The sequence below is a fragment of the Mustela nivalis genome (genome assembly GCF_964662115.1).
Source record: "Mustela nivalis genome assembly, chromosome: 3".
NCBI lineage: Eukaryota > Metazoa > Chordata > Mammalia > Carnivora > Mustelidae > Mustela > Mustela nivalis.
This window is the reverse complement of record NC_139022.1, coordinates 153,903,225-153,930,946: the sequence shown is the minus strand read 5'-3', so window position 1 is coordinate 153,930,946 and position 27,722 is coordinate 153,903,225. Positions and strand designations below refer to the sequence as shown.

Sequence of the window (27,722 nt, the reverse complement as noted above, 5' to 3'; positions counted from 1 at the left end):
GAGAGCCCGATGTGGGGCTCGATCCCAGAACCCTGGGATCATGACCAGAGCCGAAGGCAGAGGCTCAACCCACTGAGCCACCCAGGTGCCCCGATCCCAGTCTTTTCTAAGATGAATAATGCCTGAAATCTGGAAACTTGTGCAGAGAGCTGGCAGAAAGTGAGATGTGGGCAGACCACTGACGCTGATGTCATAACACAGGGCGTCCAACAGGCAAACCCCAAAACTGTAGAGCCAAAGAAAGAGATTGATTTCCTGCCATGGACTTTCCAGTGTCTGAGGGTAGGGACAATGTTTATTGACCTAGTCCACGTATCTAACAAAGAGAGCCACAAAACAGCAGCCGATCAGCGACACTGCAGAGGCCGTGATCACCACAATGACGCTCCCAGCCTTGTTGACCAAGAAGCCCAGGCCACCTCCGACCAGGATCTGAGCCAGCTGCACCATGCAGGTGAGGACAGCGCAATCCAGGCCCTGCCCTCTCCCATCGCTGTCCAGGCTCCATCCTGGGGCCTGCTGTCTCTGCAAGGGAAATGCAGGAACACACTTACTCTACATGAACCGTCCTTCAGGGCAGCCATTGGGATGGGGGGCCCAGAAATATTGCAGCTGCAGGGGACATTGGGGCAACTGTCAGAATCCCCAGGTTCCCCTTTCCTCTTCTCTGTGTGATGGTGGGGTGGTTTCTCAGCATTCCTGAGCCCCCTTTTCCTAATCGGATAACAGAGGGTAATGGTACCTGTTCTGCTGCTCTCCGGGGGCGCAGGGCTTCCACGTCAGGAATAGGGTGTGGGCTGGGAATTTGGTCATGCTTTGGCCAGACCATCATTACATTTGGCTGGGCATTTTAGAGTTGCTGTTTCAAGACCTTTATTGTCTGGCTCAGCCTTCCCCTTCCCTCCCACATCCCCCCGGCCTGCCGGTGAGGTTCTATGACATACCTTCTCATCCTGCTCCTCACGATGGTACTTGGCAATGAGACTGAAGGGCACAGTGTACAGAGTGCTGGACATCACACCAAACAAGGTACACATAGTCAGGGTGGAATAGACGTTCGGGAAAAGTCCAATCAATCCTGTCCCCAGGCCAAATAGAAAATACCCCAGGAAATAAAGACCCTTTAACCCTAAGTAGGATCCTAAAGGTCTCTGAAGGTCTGTGGGGAGAAGAAAGAAAGAAATTACGGTGAGCAGTTCCTCATATTATTTTGTAATTTCAGACAATCTTTTCTTTTCAAATACACTTTTTTTCTAAGGAGTTTTCCTTTGATACTGAATATGGAACAAAAGAACCTCCTTATCTGCGCTTCAAGACAGCTGGCTTTTGGAATCAGTGCACACAGAGGGCTGGAAATTGCCTCCCGAGGCTGATTTTCTTTTTCCACAAGTAAGGACCAGGCAGCTGAATAGCGCCAGGATGCAAAGAGGTGGTGGGAAAGGTCACCTTGGCTATAGGACTGTGGGCCTGACAGGGGTGCAAGGTGTGGGAGGAGCGGAGCGTGGGTCCTTCTGATTCAGAGTCTGGCCTAACAGGACACAAACAACAATCCAGGCCCATCTTGGCCACATGGCCCAAAGTCAGGTTGGAGGAAACTGAAACCATCAGATTTTAAGAATGATGCAAGTAATCTCTCCCCCACCCCACCGCCCTCCCGCATTTGAATGTCATCTGCATGCCTAAGAAGGAAGCCAAAGAATGTTCTCTGTCTATGGACAGGCAGGTTGTCTGACTTGCCAACACTTCTCCTTTGGGGAGGGGTCCTTTACTATACCCAGTGCCACCCTATTGTAGGCTCCCTCCCCATCAGTCCATTCCCTTCACTTGTCAAAACCCTTCACTTGCTCATCCAAAAGAAACATAAAAAGACAAACAAACAAACAAACGGGACTAGTAAAACCCCTCTTTGTGGTTGTTGTCAGGATCAAGTGAGATCCAAAGCCTGCACCCAGCAGGCAGAGACCATCCAGTTAATGATTAATGGTGGGTATTGTTATTTCAACAAATACAGGCACGCAAGATGGTTATCTCTTAAGGAGGTTCCCCTCCCAGCAAGTAAATTTGGCTTGCTCCTAAAAGTACTGTAGGAGAGTTCATTCCAAAAATTTGAAATTTTTTTGCTTTAAAATGTTTCATTCTGTGTTCCACCTTGGTAGGAAGATCCCCAAAAAACCCTCCAGCCTCTCTGTTTTAAGTGGCTGTTTCTCATCCATAGGCTCCCTGTCTTTCTCCTGGCCATCCTACTGGAACATATGAACCCAGGGGATGACTGACAAAGACCTGGAGTGTGTCTATTCAAGAATGACATTCTCCCTATCTAACCAAATAACTGTTGGACTCGCATCACAGAGAGAGGAAACCTAATCTGTATTACACTGGATTCAATTATGAAACTAAACCCTGTTTCAGATCATCCCATGGAAGTCAGAGCTTGACAAGTAGGCACCATTGCTTCCTCTACTAAGGACATGTGAAAATGACAAGTGGGCACCATTGCTTCCTCTACTCAGTTCATATCATCCGTAGGGGGCTGTTGTCAAGGTGGAGAGAAAAAGTCATCTAGAGCTAGGTCAGCTTCTGTTTGCTTAATGATTATATTTATACAAAAAATGTAATCTAGGTGTCTCAGTACCTAAAAGACATCATCAGTGTTCACTGGAGAAATGCTCTCATCCAGTATGTCGGCCAGCCAAGAGGAGGGCAAAGAAGCATAAAGAGCTATTGGGAAATATAAGCAACTTCAGAACAAAGACTAGAAGCCAAGCAAAGAATCTTTTATCCATGAGAAGAAATCAGTCAGTTTAAGGGTAAAGCTGACTTGCCTTCCACTGGGTCTAATACCGAGTTACGGTATGTCCTCACGGTGTGTCTCTCGTTACAACTGGAGATAAATGACAGATTTAAGCATCGGCTATGAGTAGGAGTGTTGGATATGAAAACTTGGCTACATTTCAGTACTTAATACTGCTATTTTCATGGATCTAAGTATGCCCGCTATGCAAAAGGAACTTGAAAATACCATCCCTCATCCTCCACCGCAACAGCCAGATTGCCCTGCTAAACTCCATCTGGATAGAAATTCTAGATCCACATCTGATGTTATATGATGAGTCCAAGATAGCGGGTGTGCTCTGGAACTGAAGGACATGACTGATTTTGCTCAGGGTGGGCTGGAGTGCAGGGGGAGAGAACTTGGAAGATTTAACAGACAAGGTCCACTGGGCCTGAGTCTAAAAGCGCAATTAGCAGTTGTCTAGATGTGGAATTAGAGAGAGCATCTGGAGAAGGAGAAACCAAAAGCAATAGGAAATAACACAGAGCTGAGAAAGTCTGTGTAGTGAGTGAGTCCTCAGGGGCAGTGAATCTGAACGGGGAGCGAGAGGTCAAAGCGTGACCGGGACCCAACCTGAGAATCTTGGAACACCAGGTTCAGGACTTGGACTTTGTCTTATGGTCACAGAGAGCCCCTGAAGATCCTCAAGGGCTGGCTGGTAATTTATAAATAAAATCTAGTTCTAATTCAAGTGAAAGGGATCCCATAGATTGATAGATTAATATAACTTTGGGAAACTATTCAAATAATAATTTATTGTACACAGGACTTTGAACTCAAAAGGGCCTAAAAATAACATGCATTTTAATCTTCAAATGCCACGCAATTCATAGAGGAACTAAGACTAGATTCATGGAATGTCCCTAATAGGGATTCCTTGAGAAAAAAATATTGACACAGGGGTGTCAACCCACTGGGTGGCTCAGTGGGTTAAGCCTCTGCCTTTGGCTTAGGTCATGATCTCAGGGTCCTGGGATGGAGCCCCGCATCGGGATCTCTGCTCAGCAGGGAGCCTGCTTTCCCCTCTCTGTGTCTGCTTGTTTCTGCTTACTTGTGCTCTGTCATATAATTAAATAAAATCTTAAAAAAAAAAAAAGTATTGACACAAAACTAAAATGCGTATTACTTGTGGAAAAGTGGGCTCCTCTTACAAGAACGAGGGTGTAGTAAATAGTCTCCCCACGTCTTGAAAGCACAAAAGAACTGAGAGCAATGAAGAGACCCTTTTAGTCTATTACTCTCTGATTCTATTTTAAGTACTTGAAACCCTCCTCCTGTGATTTTCTTCGTTCATGCCCCCTGGGAGTGGGAGGTAGGGAGTGGGGAGGGGAAATATAAGTTTTAAGCCACTATTATTTGGTTATCATAAATTTTAAAATAATAAAGCTTACTCTTTCATGATTACTGGGCTCATGAATTCCTTACATGTTTTTCCCAATTGCACTTTTCCCAATTGTGCTATATTTTGAGGAGAATTTTTGACCCTGAAGCAGGTTTCCTGCTGTGCTGTGGCTAGTTGGAAGTCAGACAAGGGGACACTATAAGCATTCCCTCTCTTGCCCCCACTCAAGAAGCACACTTCAATGGCAGAATGAGTGCCCCTGAGAATGGTAACAGGGATCACCCTCCAATACTTCCCCCTCTCCCACAACGGGCCATAACCCTGCTGTCCCTTGGGCCTGCCCAAAGCTTAGAGCTCGAGTTGGGGGCCAGCTATCTCCCCACAATCTAAGAGGAGCTTCCATTATTAGTAGTAGCCCAATTTCCACCCAAAGGGGGGGCCTGATTACATTTTATAGGCTAGATTATTTCACTTAATTCAATGCATACAGATCTTGGAGATGTCCATATACATTGGCAGGCACCAAATGAGACTAAGGTTATAGTACATTAATTTGGGATTGTTTAAAACCAATCACAGGGGGGGGCACCTGGGTGGCTCAGTGGGTTAAAGCCTCTGCCTTCTGTTCAGGTCATGATCTCAGGGTTCTGGAATTGATCCCTGCTTAGGGCTCTCTGCTCCACGGGGAGCCTGCTTCCTCCTCTCTCTCTCTGCCTGCCTCTCTGCCTCCTTGTGATCTTTGTCAAATAATTAAATAAAACTATTTTTAAAAATAATAAACCAATCACAGGGGTGCCTGGGTGGCTCAGTCTGTTGAACGATAGACTCTTGATTTCAGCTCTGGTCATCTGAGGGGTCTTGGAGTTGAGCCCTGCATCAGGCTCTGTGTTCAGCTTGGAGTCTGCTTATATCTCTTCCTCTGCTCCTTCCCCAGTGCTCTCTCTCTCTCAAATAAATTAGATAAATAAAATCTTTAAAGAAAAAACACAATAAATAAATAAACAAACAAATAAATAAATAAAACCAATCACAGGAATCTCTTTGTGTGCAGTGTCTTTACAAATGAAATGTGGCTAAGTGGGGGTTAATGGACTCAGTCCCCATGGAAAGCTGGTACCTGGGAAAGAAAGTTGTCATCCTCCATCCTGCAACAGTGCTCCTGTAACATACCTTCCTCCCCACCTGAGCTAAGGTCATTTTGCATGTTAGTTCTGTTACCTAGCATATTAACCATCCCTCCTATGTTCTGTCATCTACAGATCTAATAAGCTGTATTTGTGTATATGTGAAGCTCCACCAGAGACCTAACTCCAACAGAACACAGACCTGATGCTAATCAGTACTCAGTGCTGGGACTCTAGCCCTTGTGCATCTTACAGTTCACCATCTGGTTTCCAAGGTTTCCTTTTATTTTCCGGGGAACTTTGATCAAGAAACCATGAACTCCAAGGAAAAAATAATCAATGAGGAAAGTAACATAGAATTCAGTATGGAAAGAGAATACATCTTGTGGTCCTTTCTAAGGGAAGAGATTTTCTGATCTCCATATAATTATCAAGAATCTGGTATTTTATTTTATTATTTTATTTTATTTCATAGATTTATGTATTTGAAAGAGAGAGAGCAAGCATGAGTGTGAGGGGCAGAGGGAGAAGGAGAGAAAATCCCAGGCAGACCCCACACTGAAGAAGGAGCCTGACATGGGGTTCGATCTCACGACCCTAAGATTACGACCTATGCCAAACCAAGAGTCAGATGCCTAACTGCCTATGCCACCCAGGGAACCCAAGGATCTGGTATTTTAAAAAGCAGAAAATAAATATAAAATCCAAAATTCTGCTAGACCAGAGGCCTCTAGAAGATACTTTCAGGAGGAAGAGACTTACAAGAATAAAGTGAGGAAAACATGGCATTGATGCACAAGCCCCAACATCCAACCTCAACCCCTCTTTCGTAGATGAGAAACTCTGTGGAGTTGTGTGCACTGTAGGGATCCCCGTGGTACACAATCTGAAAGAGAGATTTGGGAACGTTGAGATACAAATGCACTGTGGTAGGGACTCCCTTTTAAGTGCTCTGCTTCTCCATCCCTGTACAGCTTCCCAGGACACAGAGCTCACTCTCCCATGAGCATATTATCCCTCTCTTCCTCTTACACTTCTACTCAAGGACCTTCAGGAAGTCCTAATGCCATCAAGTCTAAGCAGCATTTCCCCGGATCATTAATACCCTTCCTTCTGCCTAACCCCTGGATCCTGCCTGACTTAGGCAACCCTGCCACCCTTCTTCGGGTAAACCAGCAGGCTTCTGACTCATCACCACATGTGCCATTCCTATTCCTGCTTAGAATGCTTTCTCCCTCTTCTCTGTCTAGCTCCTATTCACCTTTCGAGGCCTGGATCATACTAAACCTCCTTTGTTGAGCCTGCCACGACAGCTGTAGCTCACACTGATTCTTCCCTGTCTGCTGTATTTGATCAAGTGCTGGTCCCATAGAGATGCCTTGGGTGCAGTAAATTGTCTCCAGCTCCTGTCTGTAAGACAGCTCTTTGAAGGTACTCTTTCTTATACTCTCACTGTGCCCATCCTAGGGGTGAGCCGAGAAGAAACTCGACAGGTGCTGAACAAGGGAGTGATGTGCAAGTCAATGAGTCTTTGCAGAGACATGTTTATTACCTGGCCCATGAAATCTGTGAAGAAGAGCATGTTAGACAGGAAGGCGGTCCATCCAATGAAGTGGCTGATGCAAAGGCAGCGGTAGTGGGGAGGCATGTTCACCAACGTCCTCAGCAGTGACTTCATGGTCATCACTTTCCTAGACTGGAATAAAACATGAAACCGGTGTAAACTTCAGGGCAGACATGCAGCCAGCTGTGTAAGCCAGAGCACACAGCTGTGTTTCACATTTGTCTGTCGATTATCCCCACAGAATCACACTTTCTGGGCACAGCACCAAGGTTTCCATGGAGAGGTCTTATAGGAGGTGTTCTGTTAAGTCTGTGTGGATACTGAGCACTTTCAGGCCCTGAATAAAGCTTTGGAGACTTAAGGGCAAAGGGACTGCAAATGGAACTTGCTTTGGGCCAAGATGGAACAAATATCTAACATCCTGTCTTTGAATGACAAAGCCACTACATCAGGACAGAGCTCACAGATCTAAGCTTGCCCTTGGATTATTATAATTCTTAGATTTCTTGAGTCTGAAAGTGTGTTAGACTGAATTCTAAGATGGCCCCATGAACTCTGTCCCCTGGTGTTACCCCATAATTATGTTATATTACATGGAAGAGGGATTTTGCAGATATAATTGAGGTTACTAATTTCTTGACTTTGAGTTAATCAAAAGGGAGATTATCTGGGTACTCTAACCAGATCACATGAGTCCTTTAAAAAGCAGAGAATTTTCTGTAGGTGGGAGCAGAAGAGGAAGTTAGAGAATTTCAAAGCACAAGGGTTACTGGCTTTAAAGGTGGAAGAGAATCATTGGAAGGGATCTTAGAGTAAACTCCAGGAGAAGAGAGTGACTCCTGGCCATCAGCCAGCAAAAAAAAGGAGCACCTCAGTCCTACAACCACAAAGAGCTGGGTTCTACTTAAATGAGCTCGGAAGCTGATTCTTCCCCAGTTGAGCCTCCAGATGAGAATGCACTACCATCAACAACTTGATTTCAGCCTTGTGACACCCTAAGCAGAGAACCTGGTTGAGCCCACCCAGAACTCTGACCTACAGGACTGTGACATAATAAATACGATTTTAAGCTCCTTAAAATTTTCTAGGTAGCAACAGAAAACTAATACAGAGAGCCAAGTAGCTCCCTGCTATTGCTCAGGTCCCTCTTTCCAGTTTATTTTTTTCTGGATCCTGCCATGAGCCAGCACGTGCAAATGATCCCTCTATGGAGTCAGAGGTGAAGACAATATAGAATATACACACACACACATATACACACACAATGAATACACATATCCACATTCTTTAATTTAGACTTAAATTGTGTTGAAACCAAAGGCTACACTGTTTTTGTTTTTGTTTTTGTATCAGAAACCTTGAGAAAATGAGAAATGTTGAACTATTGACACAACTGTTTTGAAATACAAAGAATAAAAGCGCTTTTGGCGTCTTGTTTTATAACAGAAGAAAGAAATGTTGGGAATATTAAGACACTGAGACTATAAACATCAATCATGGTGGGGAATTAGGTCTTTCTTGTCAGATTTTTATTTGTTCTGAGTCTTGACATAATGAAATTGAGTCCTGGCTAGTTTATTTATAAGGTGGTCTCCTGGGAATTTCTATTTTAACTATAACAACATATTGTTTTATAACTCTTAACTTCATATAACAATGCCTTTCCCTTCAATATTTATTGTGGAAAAATACATTTACTTATTGTAGATTTGTTATGTAAATTGATTTTTTTAATTTGTCAATTTTTTAGTATTTAACCTACTTGGCATAGTCTGCCTATAGGTTAAATAAATAAATGATCTTACACAGTCATTCCCACTCATATCCATGGGGAATACCTTCCAAGACCCCCACTGGATGCCTGAAAGAGCCTATAGTATCAAACCCTAGATAGACTATGTTTTTTCATATGTACACATACTAATGATAAGGTTTAATTTATAAATTAGACACTGTTGGAGATTAACAACAATAACTAATAGCAAAATAGAACAATTACAATAATATACTATAATAAAAGTTGTGAGTGTGATCTCTCCCTCCTAAAATACATCATTGTATTGCACCAACTGTTCTTCTTCATCTTCTTCCTGTGATGACATGAGATGATAGAAGGCTTTTATGGAATGAGATGAAATGAGGTGGATGACATACATTAGGCTATTATTATTGACCTTTTTTTTAAAGATTTTATTTATTTGACAGAGGGAGAGAGAGAGAGAGAGAGATCAACAGTAAGGCTGAGCAGCAGGCAGAGAGAGGGGGGAAGCAAGCTCCCCGCTGAGCAGAGAGCCTGATGCGGGGCTCGATCCCATGACCCTGAGATCATGACCTGAGCCAAAGGCAGAGGCTTAACCCACTGAGCCACCCAGGCGTCCCCACTATTGACCTTCTGATGATAAATCAAAAGGGTCGTCTGCTTCCAGATGGCGGTTGACCATAGGCAACTGAAATTTGGAAAGTGAAACTTCAGATAACTCGGGACAACCATACCTAGTCAGTATTTAAAAAGCATAGACATTCCTTTGGAATTAGGAAAAATAACTTTTTGCATGTAAAATATAGTAACTGTCAAAATAAATGCTGCCTGAAAAAGAAACTCAATGCAGGATTGTTACTTTTTATTTGACCATAGGAAGAAGCTAAGGGTAGAGAACCAAAAACAGGGGTTCCTGGCTGGTGCAGTTGGTAAAGCACACAACTCTTGTTCTCAGGGTTGTAGGTTTAAGCCTCGTGCTGAGTGTAAAGAAATAAAATCTTTAAACAGCAATAGCCTAAGTTTCATGCCTTTCCTTCTTTTCATTCCAAAAATGCAAAATTCTAAAAAGTGAATGTGGCCGGCAAGTATTCATCCTCTTTCCAAATACTAAGTTATGCTTCTGACTTAGATGTAATTTTCATCCTACTTTCATTGTTAATCTAACTTTTCCTTTCATCGAAAAACAAATAAGAGCTTTCAAATTGTGTCTAGTGTTTCTGCAAAAGCTGGGATTGTAAATATTCAAACACTTTGGGTATTTCCACTCAGAAGGAACATTCAGAAGGCATCTTATTCTAGGACTCATCAGTTCCCTTGGAGAAGCCCTCTCCATGGCACAGGACCCTTGGGAGTTGCACTACTGCATGTATCCTGCACCTTTGTCAACTGGAGGTTGAGTGGTGGTGGATTTACACGTGAAAAATGCACAGAGTCAGGAGTGGGCAGGAGAACTTCATGAGCGCACACTCAAAAGGAGACCACTGAAAGGCTGAAGTAAGCAATGATAGCATGGGGGAACTGCAGATGAATTTTATGAAGGATCCAGTTTGAACCCTGAAATAATTCAGGCCTCCTCTTGCCGTTGAAAAAAAAATTAGTCCCAGTTCTCCAACTGCATCACCACCCTCATTTTGGGAAGTGTTATATTCCACCTTGGAATGTAAGTAATGGTATAAATGGCTTATTATGCCCCCTGTTAGGACTGTAAGTCTTTGAGCATAGGGAGCAGATTAGTCAATTTCATGATCCCTAAATACCTAGTAATGCCCTGTACATACTTGGTACCCAAAGTAGTGTATTGACTAAATAATGACTATAATGTTTTTATAGTCATATAAAGCTTAAAAAGCACCTTTACATGCTTTATCTTAGTTGAACAACCCAATAATCCTGGAAAATAGGCCAACCCATCAAAAGAAGTTGAACTCACAGAGACTCACTGAGCTCGTATGAAAGTTCTGTTGGAGCACAGATTAAGTCTATTCCCTGTTGGTGTGTGAGGGGCTCAACATTCTGCTTGGCTCATAATAGGCACTTGTAGCTAACATCTTACTATGTGGTAGGAACCTATCTAAATAAGTTTTGCATGGCTTATGTCATAGAATCAGCACAAAACACTTGTAGGTAAATAGAATGACTTTCTCATTTTACAGAAATGTAAAGGCTCAAGGTCATGTGTTCTAGAAGCGGTAGAGGCAGGATTTGAACACCTATGCTCAAATAGGTGGAGAAGGAGGAGAAGGAGGAGGAAGACCAAGGAGGAGGAGAAGGAGGAGGAAGACCAAGGATATTTTTCCTGAGTAAGGAAAAAAAGAATTTGCCTCTTACCTGTCCAGTAGAATTTTTGTGTTTTTCTCCCTGCAATGCCAGTTCTGGGTTTACAGAACCAAATTTGACTTTCTCAATAGACCCATACTGGTACATTTTGTCTGATGACAATGCAAAGTCCTGGGGGGCTTGCTGTGGGGATATGTCCTTTGTGACATCTCTAAGTGGGGCTTCAGGGATACTGCAGAGATGAATAATAAAACACAGAGTGAGCACCAAGGCGGAGAATAAGAACATGACCTGGAATTCTGTGCCCAGTGCTCTTCCTGTCTCCAGATGAGCCCAGTCGATGCCACCCAAAAGGTAACCCAGGGCACCTCCAAAACCTAGAAAGCAAGAAAAATCTGTGTTAGCATAGTTAGCAAACCATCTTCTCTTTCCATGGTGTCCGGCGACCCGCACCCTTCCGTGGGAAAGCTCCCTGAGCACAGCAGAGGTACCTGGTTATGATAGAGTTAACACAGCAGGAGGCCAAGACATCTGCAACCACAAAACGTGGGTTTAAGCTTAGTTCTGGCATGTGCTTGCTGTGCCCTTGGCCTTCCTCACTCATAACATGGGGGTAATGATAGAAGAGCCCCACTTGGCTGTGATTCACAGGGCTGTTCTGGGACTCATGGTCCCGCAGGATCTTTATCAGATAATGACTCTCTTTATCTCATCATGGAGATGCCCAGAGTGTCAGAGGTCGTGGGCTGAGCTGCAGCAATCAACCAATAAAGATGTACTAAATTCCCAGCACTATTTGAGGGTCTATCTAAATCAGGACTGATTGGAAAATGGACTAGTGCCAGACACAAGCATTGCCACCATCAGAAACCCTGTGGCCTTTCTAAACTGCACACTCTAAACTGCTTCGGAACTAAAAGTCCTGCCCTTAAAGAGCCCTAGGGAAAACCAACCTCTGACTGCAGTAAAATTATTTGTATTGGCATTTATCTGTTAATAAGCTTCCTAGTGTGGTGCAGGTTTGCCAAGATCAAACATCTTTGGACTCTGCCTTCTTTCCTCTATTTGAAAATAAAGGAATTTTTTCTAGTGAATAACAAAAGGTGAAATATGAATTTTAAAAATCTTACTGTCTTCTCACAGGATGGGATTTTGACTTGAAGTTTTTCCTTTGCTCATTTTACCTGCTTTTGCTAAAGACAGTGTGATTTAAGGAACAATGAGGAAGGACTTCCCCAAATCAATCCTGCCCTCTAATGGTCTAATATTTGAAATCCTATTAGTAGTGATTCATTCTTTCTGGATTTTGAAACACAAGAGCCCCTGACCTGGGCAAGACACTGTATTACCCAGCGCCAAAGTAGTTTTTAAGTGCTCTTCGGATGGTGGCAGGTGTCAGTGGTTCTAAAAAACGCGAGGTGGGGGGCACTTCTCGGCGTGGGAGGGTGCCGGGGGAAGTAAGGAGAGGGATGCCAGACACACCGCCTACCTGTGTCACAAATTTATGTAGGGCCGATCACCCTGTCAACCTTTCCACGTCAACTGCCCATCATGCCTTCCCAAACACAGAGAGCCACCTGGACAGAAAAGCTTTGTTTTTGTCTTTATTTTTCTTGGGCCACTGAAGTCTCCATCTTATTTCCCAGATAAAGACAGTACCCTCACAAGCCAGGGAATCAAGGAAGAAAAGGGAATTTAAGGGATTCTCTAAGTCTAACCCTAAATACCCAACATAAACCCTGACCCCAGAAACCCAAGTATCAATGTCAAATACCATGACTCCTAATTTATCTCAAATGGTGGAAGAATGGGCGATTCTGGTCACGCTACATTCTGGTTAGTTGCAATTTACAACAGAGGATATTTACAGGCGACCAACTATTTAACGGTTAACCAATGGATTTCAAAAATAAAGAATCGTTGTCCTGCCCTGAGTGCCAAGGCATTATAAGACAGAACTATGAGAGACAGTGGCAGACTGGGTGCAATGAGGTCAAAAGTTCATGTCTTCTGCCAACAGGAATACATGGTCCAGCTGTGGATGACGGTCATATCCATAAACAGATAAGACACGTGTGGGGACCTGACCTGGATGGTGGGTCCCAGGCTGTGAGAGGAAGGAGGGGCCACTGAGCCAGCCACACCCGGCTGTGATTTGGAGGGCCTCTCTGGGACTCATGGTGACTCAGAATCATTATCAGACAATGACTCTCTTTATCTCGTGGTGGAGACGCCCAGGGTATCAGAGGTCCTGGGCGGAGCCAAGCAATCAACCAATTAAGATGTACTAAATTCCCAGCACTACTTGAGGGTCTATCTAAATCAGGATTTCCCAATTTCAGCACCCGGGACCTTGGGGGCTGAAGGATTCTTGGTTGTGAAGAGCTGTTCTGTCCCTACAGGGTGGTCTGCAGCATGTCTGGTCTCTCCCTACCAGATGCCAGTAACAACTCCTCCACCAGCCTGATAACCAAAAATGCATCCAGACATTGCCTAATGTCCCATGGGGGGCAAAATGACGCCTGGTTGAGAACCTCTGATCTAAAGTAATCCTATGGAAAACTTACACGTTCTTTTTTTGAAACTGTTCATCATTCGTTACCAGATCAACAGTTGTCATATTGTCATTTAGTTCTCCTGTCATTTATGCCTCTTCCCTTGTCAGCTACCATTCCACCGAGCAAGGGAAATGTAGAGTAAAAGACCCCTGCCCATTTAGAAGTATTAGAAGTATTTATATGTGCAATAGAATGGTGGGTCTATTTTATGGATGTAAATATATGGGCATAAATCTAATGATGAATTCTTGTTCAGCATTGACTAGAAGGATCGAGTCCTATAACTGGAAGGTTTCCTAGTCTATTTTGATGTCTGCTGGCTTAGCGTACTTCAATAAATATTGTTGAGCACTAAATAATTAAATAGATGCCCGAACTTCTGGGCATGCAGATGTAAAGGAGACACAGCTCCCCTTCCATTCCTCCCCAGAAGGCAGTGCAAAATGGAAGAAGCAGGTGAGTAAACAGCTACTTTATTTATTTTTTTAAAGATTTTATTTATTTATTTGACAGAGAGAGATCACAAGTAGAAGAGAGGCAGGCAGAGAGAGTGGGGAAAACAGGCTCCCCGCTGAGCAGAAAGAGCCCGATTCGGGGCTCAATCTCAGGACCCTGAGATCATTATCTGAGCCAAGGGCAGAGGCTTAACCCACTGAGCCGCCCAAAGGCCCCTAAACAGCTACTTAAAATAAAAAAAAAAAAAAACTGGGGGCCTGGGTGGCTCAGTGGGTTAAGCCTCTGCCTGTTCTCCCCCTTCTTTCTGTCTGCCCCTCTTCCTACTTGTGATCTTTCTCTCTGTCAAATAAATAAATAAAATCTTTAAAGAAAAAAAAAACTGTAATAAATTATGCTAGAGGGGCACCTGGGTGGCTCAGTTGGTTACGTGTCTGCCTTTGGCTCAGGTCATGATCTCAGGATCCTGAGATCGAGCCCCACATTGGGCTCCATGCTCAGTGGAGAGCCTGCTTCTCCCTCTCCCTCTGCGCCTCTCCCTGCTCCTGTTCTCTCTCTCTCTCTCAAATAAAGAAAATCTTAAAAAAAAAAAAATAAAAGAAAATGATGCTAAAACTGTGACCTGGGTACTCAGAGTATAGAGGAGTTCTGTAGAATTTAGTTGTTTCTGGCACCTAGTTAATAGTACCAAGATGATGTTGATTATTAATAATTATTATAGGATTCCACTTGATTAGCAATGAAGTTCATAAGAGTTCAGTATATCAAAGATATTAGAGGTAGAAGGCTGTTCCAAACTCGTCTGGGTGAATTCGATCTGAAAGCCAGTGGTTTCCAGTGGTTAAGTGACAGGGGACAGAACGGAAAGAAGGGATGTGGAATTTTCCCGGATTTCAATCCCTGCCCGCCCCCCTGCCCCCGCACCATGTGCTTTCTGGGGGTGGTGAAACTCCCTCGCTTGAGTTTTGTGACTGCTAACATGACAACACACGGCAGCACCAGGACCCAAACCGAGGGCCCTCTAGACTTGTTCCAGAAACCCTGACTCCAAAGCCTTCCCCAGAAGTGGGAGAGAGAGGACTATTGCATCAGGGGGACAATCTGCCCAGTGACTAGAATCCAGGGATCTTTCTGGGGGATGAACTGGGCCTACCACTGACCAAGCAGGGCAAGTGGGAAGTATAGTGGAAGGAAAATGGATCCCAAACCTGGAAAGTGCCTGATTTAACAATGGTAAGTGCCCGATTACCTGTGATCTCTGTCTGTCAAATAAATAAAATTAAATTAAAAAAAAAATCAGTCTATAGCAGTGCTTCTTAAACCTTAATCTGCATGTGGATCATATGGACATCTTGTTAAAATGCAGAGTGCCTTGGTCTGTTTGGGTTTATGTAACAAGAATGCCAGAAGCCGGGTGGCTTCTAAACAACAAAGAGTTATTTCTCCCAGTTGTGTTGGCTGTGTGGGTAGTGGCGACTGTGGCGTCAGCAGATGGGGTATCTAGTGAGATGCGCTAATCCCACTCAGGAGGCCTCGTGACCTAACCACCTGCTACAGGCGCCACCTCCTGTCCCTATCACATTGCGGCTTAGGGGGCTCACATATACATTTTGAGGGCAAACACTGAATTTATACCACAGGTTCTGGTTTTAAAGATTCAGGGTATGGTCTTTCCAAGCTCCCCAGGGATGCCAGTGTGGCCAGTCTAAACATCACTCTGCGTAGGCGGGTAAGAGAGCAGTTTCTTTCTTTCTTTCTTTTTTTTTTTTTTTTTTTTTGTTTTTATTTATTTATTTGTCAGAGCGAGGGAGAGAGAGAGAAAGAGAGCACAAAGCAGGGGAAGCAGCAGGAAGAAAAAGAAGCAGGCTCCCTGCTGAGCAGAGAGCCCAGTGCGGGGCTTGATCCCAGGACCCTGAGACCATGATCTAAGCTGGCTTAACGACTGAGCCAGCCAGGCACCCCCAGGGAGCAGGTTCTAACCAACTCTGCTCCACCCTTACCTGATGTTCTCAGGGAACGGGATTTTGTCGTCAGAGGATATTTGACCAACAGTGCAAAACTGACCAAGTACAATGATGGACAGTTGTGTAAAATTGAGATTAATTTGCAGACATTATTAGGGTTCTACAATTTGATTATGTTTTTGTAGCCTGATAGAGGAATTACCCCCCAAAACATGACAGGGGAGTTATAGTTTTACTGCCCTGTAGAAAGCTAACCAGATTTATATCTAACCTAACACTTTTTCTTTTGCTAATCACACACACACACACACACACACACACACACACACACACACACCCCGCAGGAACGTGGGGAAACCATTCTTTATATCTTCCCTGTCAGTTCCCTCAATAATTTGTTGAGCAAAATTCAGACACCTGCTTCCAGTAATTTAGAGAATTTTGGATCCTCTCTTTTCTTAGGGAGGGAGAAAAAAATAAATCAGGCAAAACTGTTTCGTTTGTTCCAAAGCTATTATAGGATGTAGTTAAATGTTACAACAAAATGTATCCTGAAGGAAGAGTGGGCCATTGGGGTAATTACTCCGTAGGCACCGTATTAAAACTCTGGATAGAAACACCCTCAGATATGACAAAGGCCAGCAGAGGGCTGTAAGGATTCACTGAAAGCTTTCCTTTCTGCTGCCTCTGCTTAAGCTAAGGATTTTATCTTCAAAGACAGTCTCCAAGACAAAGCCAAGTCAGCTGCAACAAAGGCCAATACTGACTCCCACATCAGCATCCAGACAACATTTCTTTCTCTGCCAGCGTTGATGAAGTCCCAGAACCTTAAGTCAGGTTCGGTGTGGTGAGGAGGTTCGGAGCCGACGACTAAAGAAAGAATTCTTAAGACGTCATTGGTGCAAAATGGTGGTTTATTAAAGCACGGGGACAGGGCCCGTGGGCAGGCAGAGATGCAGCTGCCGCCCCGGGTTGTGAGGGGTGGTTGGTTATGTACCCTGCTGTTGGGGGAAGGTGAGGGGAAGGGAGGTTTCAGTGGAGTTTTCATATGTTAAAGAGGGCCTACAAGGTGCCAGGATGTTCCGGGCCTGCCGGAGGCCTTGCCCTTGCTGCTGGATCAATGTTGTCTTTAGACCAGTCATTAACATTAAGATAGTTGGGAGACTTTTTGGTGGGGTGTCACAATCCTGCTATCAATCGTCTTTGTTAGTGAGATTTAGAACATTTGTAAGCCAAGGGAGACTCCTGTCTAGCAGGATTGTGAGTTCTGCAAGTTAACTATTTGCTTATTGTTCATGGCAGTCAGGGCTGCCTGAGGGATGTTACACATATGGAGGGGAGCGGATGAAGGGGGGGTGCAAGGCGCCAGCTTTTGCTTTGTCCTCAGCCAGCCTCCTGCTCCCTCATCAGCGTCAGTCTCATTGGGGCCTCTGGGATTAATCACCAGGTTATTGGCCAAACCCAAACCGTAAGCTGGAACATCTAGAGGACATCAGCCAATGTCCGATGAGGAGCCTTTACAGTGGTCCAGCTGGCTCCTTTGCAGAACCAGGCCTCGCTGTCACATGCAGACCACAGCCAGCCTCAGAAGAATGAACGGCTTGACGGGCAGATGTTACATTTCCTAATTAACGATACGACTTGAACAAGGCTCATCCTGGAAGAAGTCCAAGCATATGGAAACAGGGTTCTTTCTCTTTAGCTCACAACTATACTAGGTAAAATGGGCAACTGGGGAGTTTTCAGGTCAAGGAATCTAAAAAGTCTGTCTGTGTTGATCTCTGCATCTACAATGTACCTGGAATTTCCCCTCTGCTTCAGACATGTGGCTTAACGATCCACGATCGGACGGCAAAATAGCTCGAGTCAAGAGAGCTAACGGTGTTCTGCCCGCTACTTCACCTCAACAAGAGATCAGACTAAAAATCCCCAAATTCCCATGGAGTTCATGAGAGAGTGATTCTGACTCTATTCTACATGCTAAGAAAATAACAACGGAAGTATTCAATTAGGTATATGGTTCCTAGATTCCCTCAACATATACACCCCCATCCTGGAGAGTTAACAAATAGGTATTAGCTACTGTGTGTGTGTGTGTGTGTGTGTGTGTGTCCTTGGGCCCAGTTATCAATAGAAATTGATGGAGCATCCACTCTCCAAGAGCTGTGGAAGGCCCTGGGGACACAGCAATGAGTAAGACAGACAACCTGTCCTCTTGGAGGCTGAGAGTAAAGGAAAATCAACCAAGAAGACATATGTACTCTGGTCAAAGACAGGAAACATGAGTAGTTGGACATTTCTTCAGATTTACAAGGCAACTTTTCTCCCAAAAACATGGGGAGATAATATATTTAAAGTGTTGGCCATTGTTTTCATCACCCCCACCCCTCCCTGTGGTTTCGTGGTATTTCCTGATGTCTTTGTCCCTCTGGGCTCTTCCTTTACATTCAAGCTGAGCCAAGATTCATCATTGTTATAGGGGAAGGACATGAAAGTAGAAAGCAGAGAAACAAGAATGTGTCTTCTTGCTTTGGAGTTTAAAAAGCCCTTAGGATCCAAAAGCACAGAAGGAAGATTTGGTAGAAAATGTGTCAAATAAATAAATAAAATCTTTAAAAAAAAAATGTGATCCAAGAACAAGGCATTGTTGATGGGTACACATGTACTGGTGAACCCCTTAGGCAGTGGTGGTTCTGCCTCCTGCTCTTAGGGCCTAGCTGGTACTGGGGGAGGGGAGAGGGGGCAGAACCACACCCAAGCAGCTTGGGGGGAATCCCCAAATAGAAGGGACCAATGCCTCATTTCCTGGGCAGACCCCAAGGAGATAATAAGACCTCGAGGAAGAAATGGTTTGGTGTGGTTAAGGATAGATGGTGTGTGTGAGGCTCTGTTCTAAGTGCCTGACGTCTATTGACTCACACAATCCTCACAACAGCACTTTGAGGAGGGTACTGCAAGAAGCACAGAGCCATTTGCTGCTCACGGAGTTCCGCTCACCTTGGTGTGGGGAGGGAAGAGCAGAACGGCAGGGAGGAAGCGCAGAAGCCTGCGGTTCTACAGGGGCCTCACAGAGGAGAAGAAGACATAACTAACTCATTTGTGACCCTTTCACCTTGAGCGCGGAAACGCAGTGGGACAGGAGAGATCTCAGTAAATGCCAGCTCGAGCAGAAGACCCCAAAACCCAGGAACTCACTACCCCAAACCCTTGCACTTTAAATCCCCAGAACTTAGAAGCCACCTTGGAGAAAGCGATGGGAGAACATACTTTTTTTTTTATTTTTTAAAGATTTTATTATTTTATTTATTTATTTGAGAGAGAGGGAGAGGGAGAAGGAGAGGGAGAAGCAGACTTCCCACTGAGCAAGGAGCCTGACTTGGGACTCGATCCCAGGACCCTGTGATTATGACCTGAACTGAAGGCGGACACTAAACTGACTGAGCCGTCCAGGCGCCCTGGGAGAACATTATAAACCGAGACTAAATTTTCACCATCCTGGGACAATGGGGCTCAACACAGGAGCGATTAAGTTAATTTAATTTGGCGGGGGGGTTCTGGGATTCACACCCATTTCAGACATAAAGATTTACCCAATGCTTTGCATTACTGAGCATTAGCTATGCTATAGGCAAAAAAAAAAAAAGAAAGTGCAGTAAGGCAATGTTGAAATCTTATTGTTCTCCATCAGTAATGTCATTAAAGACATAAATTCAGAGAACTGGAATAGGCTATTTGCCAGAGGTCAAATGCACTGAATTTGCAATTTGCGTTCCTGTCAAAAGTTGCTAACATGTGCTAGTATGTCTAATGCAATAATGGTTCCCATAAAAGTATTCACCTTCATCATCCCCCCAAAGGCAATTTTCTTGATGTGAACATAGGCATTAACTATTGCTACCCTAGTTCAGATAAGATTCCTGAAACTTCTTATCCCCTGACATGGCACATAAAACCTGACTCTTGTTTCTTTTCTTAGGGATTAGAAATGACTGCAAGGTCAGATAATTAGTTGGCCTGGTTCTGGAGCCATTTGTGATTACCTTGAGTTTTCTTTAACTCTGCAGAATTAACATATTAGCTCTGGGTTACAACAGCTCAGTTCACTGTAAGGTTAATCGCTGAGCACTTTGCAAAATGCTTTAAGTCTTCTAGTGGTGACTAAGTAGCATGAAGCACCTAGGCTAAGAGAGAAAAGGCTCAGGACTGGAAGTCACATACTGGCTAGGACAGCCCTTGTGCGATTCAGCAGGTCCCCTCAGCACCCCAGCCCCTCCTCCAACAGCTGCTGCAGGGACCAGTTGTAAGCCACTTTGGCCACCTTGGCTCAGGTGCATCTGGACAGCGCCTTGCCTGAGGGAACCCACACTTAGGCGGGGGTCAGCACTCGCACAAGTGAGGTTAACACCCATGGGACCACCCTTGGCCAGTGGACATGGGAGCCAATGGATTCATCCCCCTTCTTGGTCCCTCAAATAGAAAGTTCTGAGACGAACTTCATTAGGCTCCCCAGTGGGTCCTGGAGAGAATGGAGGATGGTCACCTAGAGCAAAGGCCAACTCTGCAGTGCTTCATGGTTGGTCTGCTCTGCTCCACCCTTCCCTCACCCCCACACTCCGAAATCCTTTCCCGAATAAACTATGCATACAGTCTTTTTCTGAAGCTCAGGTTTTAGGGGAATCTGGACAAAAGTTTGAACTATGCCTTTGGTTGGCTGGCTGTCTGGTTGGCTAGTTGGTTGGTAGGTTGGTGGGGTTTTGCCCCTAGTCCAGCCTACTGCTACCCAGCTGTGTGACCTTGGGCTCATCACTTTACCTCTCAGTAACAACAGCTTCCTCAGAGGTACAGTGGGGATGCTAAAATAGAATATTTGTCCCATCAATACTTCTTGAGCACATTCCAGGACTATTCGAAGTCCCGGTGCTAAAGCAACAAATAGGAAAGATAATGTTCCTGCCCTCAGGAAGCTTATACGTTGCTTAGAGAGTCAGAAAATAAGCAACATACAAATAAATAAAATAGTCAGATAATGATTTTAAATACCTCACAGAGGAGGGGCTATGTGACCCCAGAGGGTCACATAGCGAGGACCCGTGGGAAGAGCTTTCAAGCCGGGGATGAAGCCAAGGAGACATCCTCTAACCCACCTTGGAAATCCTTGGAGAGGTTGCGCTGCTTGCACTTGAACAGAATTTGGAGACAAAGCAATCTGGAGATATGAATTGCTTTGCTCTAAGTAACCCATGTTGCCCACAAAACTGTCATTCCTGTGTCCTTGCCTTGTGCTCTGGCCACATCCTTTCTGAGCTAAGTGACTGAGGAGATGTGAAAGTTCACCAGGGACGGAAACTTCAAAGGGAACCCAGCTGACACGAGAAAACCACTCAGGCGACAGTTACTCATGAAGGAGACAGCGCTCACACTCGAACACGAAACACAGCAGCTTTCTACCCGCGTGCGAGGTTCACTCACAGGATCCCCTGCCTGAACTTCATTTTTAAGACTCTTTCCTTGGCTTTTAATTAACTCTAATCAGATCATTTGTAACCTGAGCATTTGTATGCATACTTTGGGATATTAAGAAAAACAGAAAAGTTGAAAGAGGTTGTACTCCACAAGTTCCTTGGACATGGGGCAAGTTCCTCTCTGAGTTACCACAAATAAAACTTTGATGGGTTTTATAAGCCCAGTGGGAACAGAGGAAATGAACTAAATATAGACATTTGGTGTTTGAGCCTTTTAAACAATCTCTCGCTCTGGGCATTTGGCAGCATATTAATTAACATGTGGGGACGCCTGAGTGGCTTAGTTGGTTAAGCTTCTGCCTTCGGCTGAGGTCATGATCTCAGGATCCTGGGATTGGGCTCTCTGCTCAGCGGGGAGTCTTGTTTCCTCCTTCTTCCTCTGCCCCTCCCCCTGCTTGTCCTCTCTTGCTCTATCAAATAAATTCTTAAAACAAAACAAATCAAAACAAAACATTGTGCAAACATCCCTGTGAGGAAACAAGAGTTCAGAAATACTTCAGTTGAGAAGAGGGGCCGGGATTTGAATCAGGACAACTTTTCCCATCATGTTTCATGCCAGCCACCCATTGCAGGATGGAGCCAACTGCTAAAGATAGTAAGGTGGCGGGTTCGGCTTAGCAGATACATGCTCAGTTCGAAGCATTCTGACACAATAAGGAATTCTCTACTAATGAACCTGGGTACCACAGACCCATGTGCCCCTAGAGGTGGAAGGACAAGGGTGGATTCACCAAACCCACCACACATGTCAGCGATGGTGGGAGGCTCGAGTTAGTTACCTTTAAAGGTAAGAGACAGAAGCCAGGGAAAAAAATGTCCCCGGGGAACACTGGAGTCTCTTTAAAAAAAAAGAAAAAAAAAGAAAGAAAGAAAAGTGAGAAATATGCTGGGAAATATTTTAGCAACAAAGCCTTTGACACTTAAGTGCAAAGCATTTGGAATTGTTAGGCCTGGACTATAATAGAATAAATAGCTCTGAAATAAATAAGAAGAATTTCAATTTACTCAGATGACTGGATTCCTTGGGTGACCAAGGTCTTGTTGATGATGAAAATCAAAACAGGCTTGATGAGGGAGCAGAAGGCTAGCAAAGGACAAAGCACAAGCTGACACCCTGGAACAGCCGCCCCCCTTCTCCCACCCCAAGCCCCACCGTGGGATTTGTGTGCTATTCCTCCAGGAACCTCCCAACTCTCTTCATGTTAATGCCTTACTAGAGGGGAAAAGGACCTGAACTTGATGATGGCAAAGGCCTCAGGTATCCTGTGGGTCCTCTTTAGCATATGAAACTTCTTTTGGAAACCTCTCTTTTTCCCTAGCCCCAGCTCCCAAGTATATAACCAACCACCCCTCACATCCCAGGTACAGCAGCTCTTTCTGTCCACGGGTTCTGTCCTCCTCTCCTGCCTGACGAAAAACCACCATTTTGTATCAAAGACGTCTCGAGAATTCTTTCCTGGTTGTCAACTCGGGACCTCACCCCTCCAAAACACATCTACATTCCGAAACTACAACAGGCTCTGACCCTGAATGTGCCTTTATCATAAATGCTTGAGTTACACAGAATGCTATAGACATCTCTTTGTCAAGTTCATGTAAATGAACTGAGGTCTGGCCTATAATATGCAAAGACAGAGCAGTATGATAATGCATTGCTGGTTATTTTTCACTCCATTTTTCAGTGTGGTCTTCCATTCAGAGCAAGGACACTTTGGCGGGGTCACACATGTTTAACTGGATAGAGTTCAACTATTAACACTTTGAGCAGAAGGGGGGACAGAGAGAGAGAGAGAGAGTAACATTTTAAATAATACAGGTGACCCTATCTTCTGTCCCATTCATTGAGCCCATGTTCAGCAGTAAACATTAAAGAGGAGATGTTTTTGCAGATATTTTTATATCTACCCATCACCATGCAGGTCTGTGCCCACAAAATAAGGCACACTGAATTTTATGTGTGATCTGAGATATATTTATGAATAATATAGACTCTATGCTTATCAATAATCCTGCCTAAGTGATAAGCTTTAGAATCTAAGCTTTAAACAAGGTGAGAATTCACTGTACTATTTTTTTTTAAAGATTTTATTTATTTATTTATTTGACACAGAGAGATCTCAAGTAGGCAGAGAGAGAGGAGGAAGCAGGCTCCCTGCTGAGCAGAGAGCCCGATGCGGGACTCGATCCCAGGACCCCGAGATCATGACCTGAGCCGAAGGCAGCGGCTTAACCCACTGAGCCACCCAGGCGCCCCACTGTACGATTTTAGAAGGGGAAGATGTTTTATTTTTTTCCTAATAGGAGGAAAAAAAAGAAAAAGAAAAACTTGCTTTGAACTATCCAAACACCCTCAGGGATCCCCCCTATAACCAGAGACAGTTGGCTGGGATTCAGAGTTCAGTGTTAGTCAGAGACCAAATAAGGTACTAAATGAGCATACCTGATTGATCCAATTTGCCATCAACTTGATGGAAAACTGCAGGAAATATAAGCTGGGGTATGAAACCAAGAGTCTCCTTTTATGCAACTAACATTTCTAAGTACCTGCTGTCAACAAGGCAATGGGTTAGATGCTGTGCAGAAGTAAACTCTCATGTTTTTATAAATAATGTAGTTTACAAAATCTTGTAAAAGAGAAAGATAAATACACACTGAATTAGAATATACGGGAGGTTGTGAACAGTCCTAAAATAAATTTGATCAGGTAACACTGTGAACTGGAGTTATCATTTTAAAATACAATGACCTCTGTAATTGTATTTCAAAGACTGGGCTTTGACAGAACATATCAAAACATAAAATAAATATATTGGCTGGGCCATAAAGACATCAAATAAGAGGGACTCAACTGGATATGAAAACCCTCCCAGGCCAGGATCATGCTGTAATCTAATGTAAACCCCCTCCCCAGGGTCCTAGCATAGTCCCGACTGGTGCTCTATAAATGCATATTGAACATTGCTAACCTTGTTCTAAACAAATGACCCAACAGTAACCAAAGGAGGCTGACAACAGCCCCAAGAACTAAAGAGAGCCCCTCACGGTCCTTCTGGCATGGCCTTTCTCAGACCAGGAGGTTGAGGAAATGCCAACTCTTTATATAACTAAGAAATCTCTAGAACATGTGGGTTTCTTTTTCTTCTTCTTCTTTTTTTTAAATTTGTTTGGTTTGTTTCTATTTTTATTTTTAAATTGTGGTTCTTAGCACACTTGCCGCAGAATCATCCAGGATAGTCATTTAAAATGCAGACCTTTGAACCCCATCTCAAACCCACTGAATCAAAATAACTGGAGGAGAGGCCAGGAAGCTGCATTTTTAACAAGCCCCCAAGTAATGCTGCTGCTACATTACTGATTAAAAAAGAAAGAAAGAAAAAGAAAAAGTAAAGTGCACAAGGGCCCCTTTTCATTGCAGTTGAAAATGTCTCCACAAATGGTTCTTCAGAAAACTCTTCTGTAAACTTCCTTTGCAAAACCTCCAGAGCCCAGTCACAAGCTGATTTGTTCAGAGAAACGTACTGAAAGACAGAGCCCGCGTGATAGGAACATTCCATCAACAGATCCATTCATTCAAAAACTGATGTGTAGAGACACGAAATGGCTTCCGTGGAAGTGCCTCCCTGTCTGGGGAGCTTAAGGAGAGACTTTCTGGAATATTCCCTACCTGTGAAGAGGGCATGGTAGTAGAGGCCCCTCTCCTTATCCTCCTGGGAGCAGACATCAAATAAGTAGGCTTTAATGGGCCCATCAATGAAGTCAGCAGCAAAATCAAAGACAACTACACCTATCATGGTGATGGTTATGGCCCAAATCCGCTTCCTTCTTGGATCAGCAATCAAACCTAAAAAGGAAATAAATATACATCACCTAAATTCTGCTTTGGAATGATTTGCATTTTTATTTCCACCAAAATTCCTATCATTAAATTTTCTCCCTTTGCTTTCATTTTGCTTTGCTTTTCTAAATAAAAATGGCTTTGTTATTTTTTTCAGGTTATAAAATTATACACGTGAATGCCGGAAAAGGTAATCTGAGGGTTTTGAAGGGGTGGGGGTGGGAGGTCGGAGTACCAGGTAGTGGGTATTATAGAGGGCACGGATTGCATGGAGCACTCAGTGTGGTGCAAAAATAATGATACTGTTATACTGAAAATAAGTAAAAAATAAATTAAAAAATAAAGGTAGATCTATAGAGACAGGAAGTAGATTGAAGAGTTATTTAGGCCTGGTGGGGAGGAGGGAATGGGGGGTGGTGGCTGCTAATGGCTACTAGTTTTCTTTTTGGGGTCATAAGATACGGTGGAATTAGATAGTGGTGATGATTAGACCACCTTGGGATATACTAAAAGGCACCAAGTTGTATGAATTTTATAACATATCTCATTTTTAAAAGTTGTTTAAAAAATTGTACATGCTTATTATAAACCATTCCAATAATGTAGAGAAGCTGGGGGAAATGGTTCATCCCAGCTCCCACCGATGGTCATCCTTCAGATCTCCCTTTATGTACTTACACACATACAGAAAAAGGTATATTCCTGTGCCCTAAGGCAGTGCCTCTCAAACCACATCCTTAATCATCACTTGGACAGCTTGGACAGATTATTGGGCTCCATTTCCCGTGATTCTCCATGAATCTCCCTGAGTCTCTAGTAGAACTGAATTGGGGCTGGGCATCTGCATCTCTACACCCCCCGGGGACGCTGATGCCCTAGGTCTGAGGACCATCTTGGAGGAGCACTGACTAATGGGATCAGGCTGGACACGCTCATCTATAACTCTCCTAATACCTTTGCATTTTAGTTAATGGAGAACAGCTGCACAGTTTTGAACAGCTGAATGATACTCTCTCTGTGGACATGCCAGAATTCTCTCCCCCGATCTCCTATTGCCTTCAGTGTCACTTAGGAATAATGTGTAATATATGCACATTTTTTAAGATTACAGTATAACAATAAGTAAAAAAATAAGCCTATACTCCACTTTTTACTTCCGAAATCCTCCAGTAGTCCCCTCTAGAAGCAACTATTCTTATCAGGGGTTTTTGTGAATATTTTGCAGAAACAACCTACATTCATGTGCTGATGCCCTCTTTTAAATATGTATACACGATAGCTGATTATCCACCTCATTACCAGATCCATTCTGCTAGCCTGAGAGTTAATGGTCCTGAAATGTGTGCTATTTTTAAGTTCAACAATTCTTTTTTCAATGCAACTTTTTTATGTACTATCCCCAGTTACTGATTAATTGGTGGCTGATTAATGTCAAGAAAAAGTGTTCACCATCAGGTTTGTTTTTGCCCAGAATTTGCAGTGCAAAAATGTCTTCTGGAGCTGATGAGCTGATGCTCTGCCCCATTGAAAGACTCTCCATAAAGCTATGAACAGAATTAGCTCTTACTTAGACATATAGGTAATTTATTATAAGTATTCATAGAGTCATTTAGCAGATGATTAATTTCACAAAATACTAACTAAAGCACAACCTCAAAGCACACTGCAATTAATAAACATGTAAAAATATTTCATTTGAGAAAAGAGATAAAAAATGATTCCTATTTTTAAATCCTCACAACAAGTAAACAACAGCAATGCATCCTGATGTCTTTAAAAGTAAGATCTCCCCAAGCCATGGAATTTGGGCGGTTCCAAGGTGGAATTTCCTTGTAACCTAGGAGAGAATCAGTTCTAATCAATTTCTAAAGAAGCGTTCCATAAAGAAATCGGACTTCTCCTCCCCTTGAGTTGCATCATGGGCCCCTTGCCCCTGCCTGCCCACCGGTGCGGTGCACTAACCTGTCACCACGGCGTCCCCGTTGAGGTACAGAGCCATGCCCAAGAGCATCATGACGCCCAGGGTGAGGATGTAAGGTCTCCGACGGCCCCAGCTGGCCTGGCAGTGGTCGCTGGCTAATCCCACCACGGGCTGCAGCAGGAAGCCCAGGACGGGGCTGAGCAGCCACACCATACTGTACAAACTCTTGGGCAGCCCCACGCTGAGCAGGACTGGGGTCACGTAGGCCGCCTCCACCGCGTAGCAGAACTCCCGGCCCAGCATGGCCATGCTGTGCATGATGAGGTTGCTTGTGGGTCTCTTGGGTGGATCCACGGGGTCAAAGGGTTTATCCTTGGCCAGGGACTCACAGGTCTGAACGCCAAGCTGCCCCATGTTGCCACCCATGGCCACAGGGTGAGGAACCTGCCTACAAGCCCAGCACCTTCTGTGTGGCCCTCTGGTTTCTGGCCCAGACTGGGTTTGACATGGAGCCCGGCAGAGTGGCCGACAGAGATGGTTGAGCTGGGGGAGGGGCTCAAATTTTTTCAT

General features: G+C 44.1%; 1 protein-coding gene across 2 annotated transcripts; it reads right to left on the bottom strand.

Moving 5' to 3' along the window:
- Window positions 1-277: 277 nt before the first annotated feature.
- SLC45A2 (solute carrier family 45 member 2) lies at window positions 278-27,722 on the bottom strand (the record flags this gene model as incomplete). Of its 2 annotated transcripts, XM_082724463.1 has the most annotated exons (8): window positions 278-525; window positions 743-841; window positions 945-1,159; window positions 6,062-6,185; window positions 6,852-6,995; window positions 10,951-11,276; window positions 25,061-25,237; window positions 27,194-27,627. In XM_082724463.1, 8 exons carry the CDS (start codon window positions 27,576-27,578, stop codon window positions 304-306), a joined length of 1,692 nt encoding a protein of 563 aa, XP_082580589.1. In that variant the 3' UTR covers window positions 278-303. The 2 variants fall into 2 exon arrangements, with proteins under 2 accessions (XP_082580589.1, XP_082580588.1); XM_082724462.1 differs by lacking the exon at window positions 743-841 and having other exon boundaries at window positions 27,194-27,722.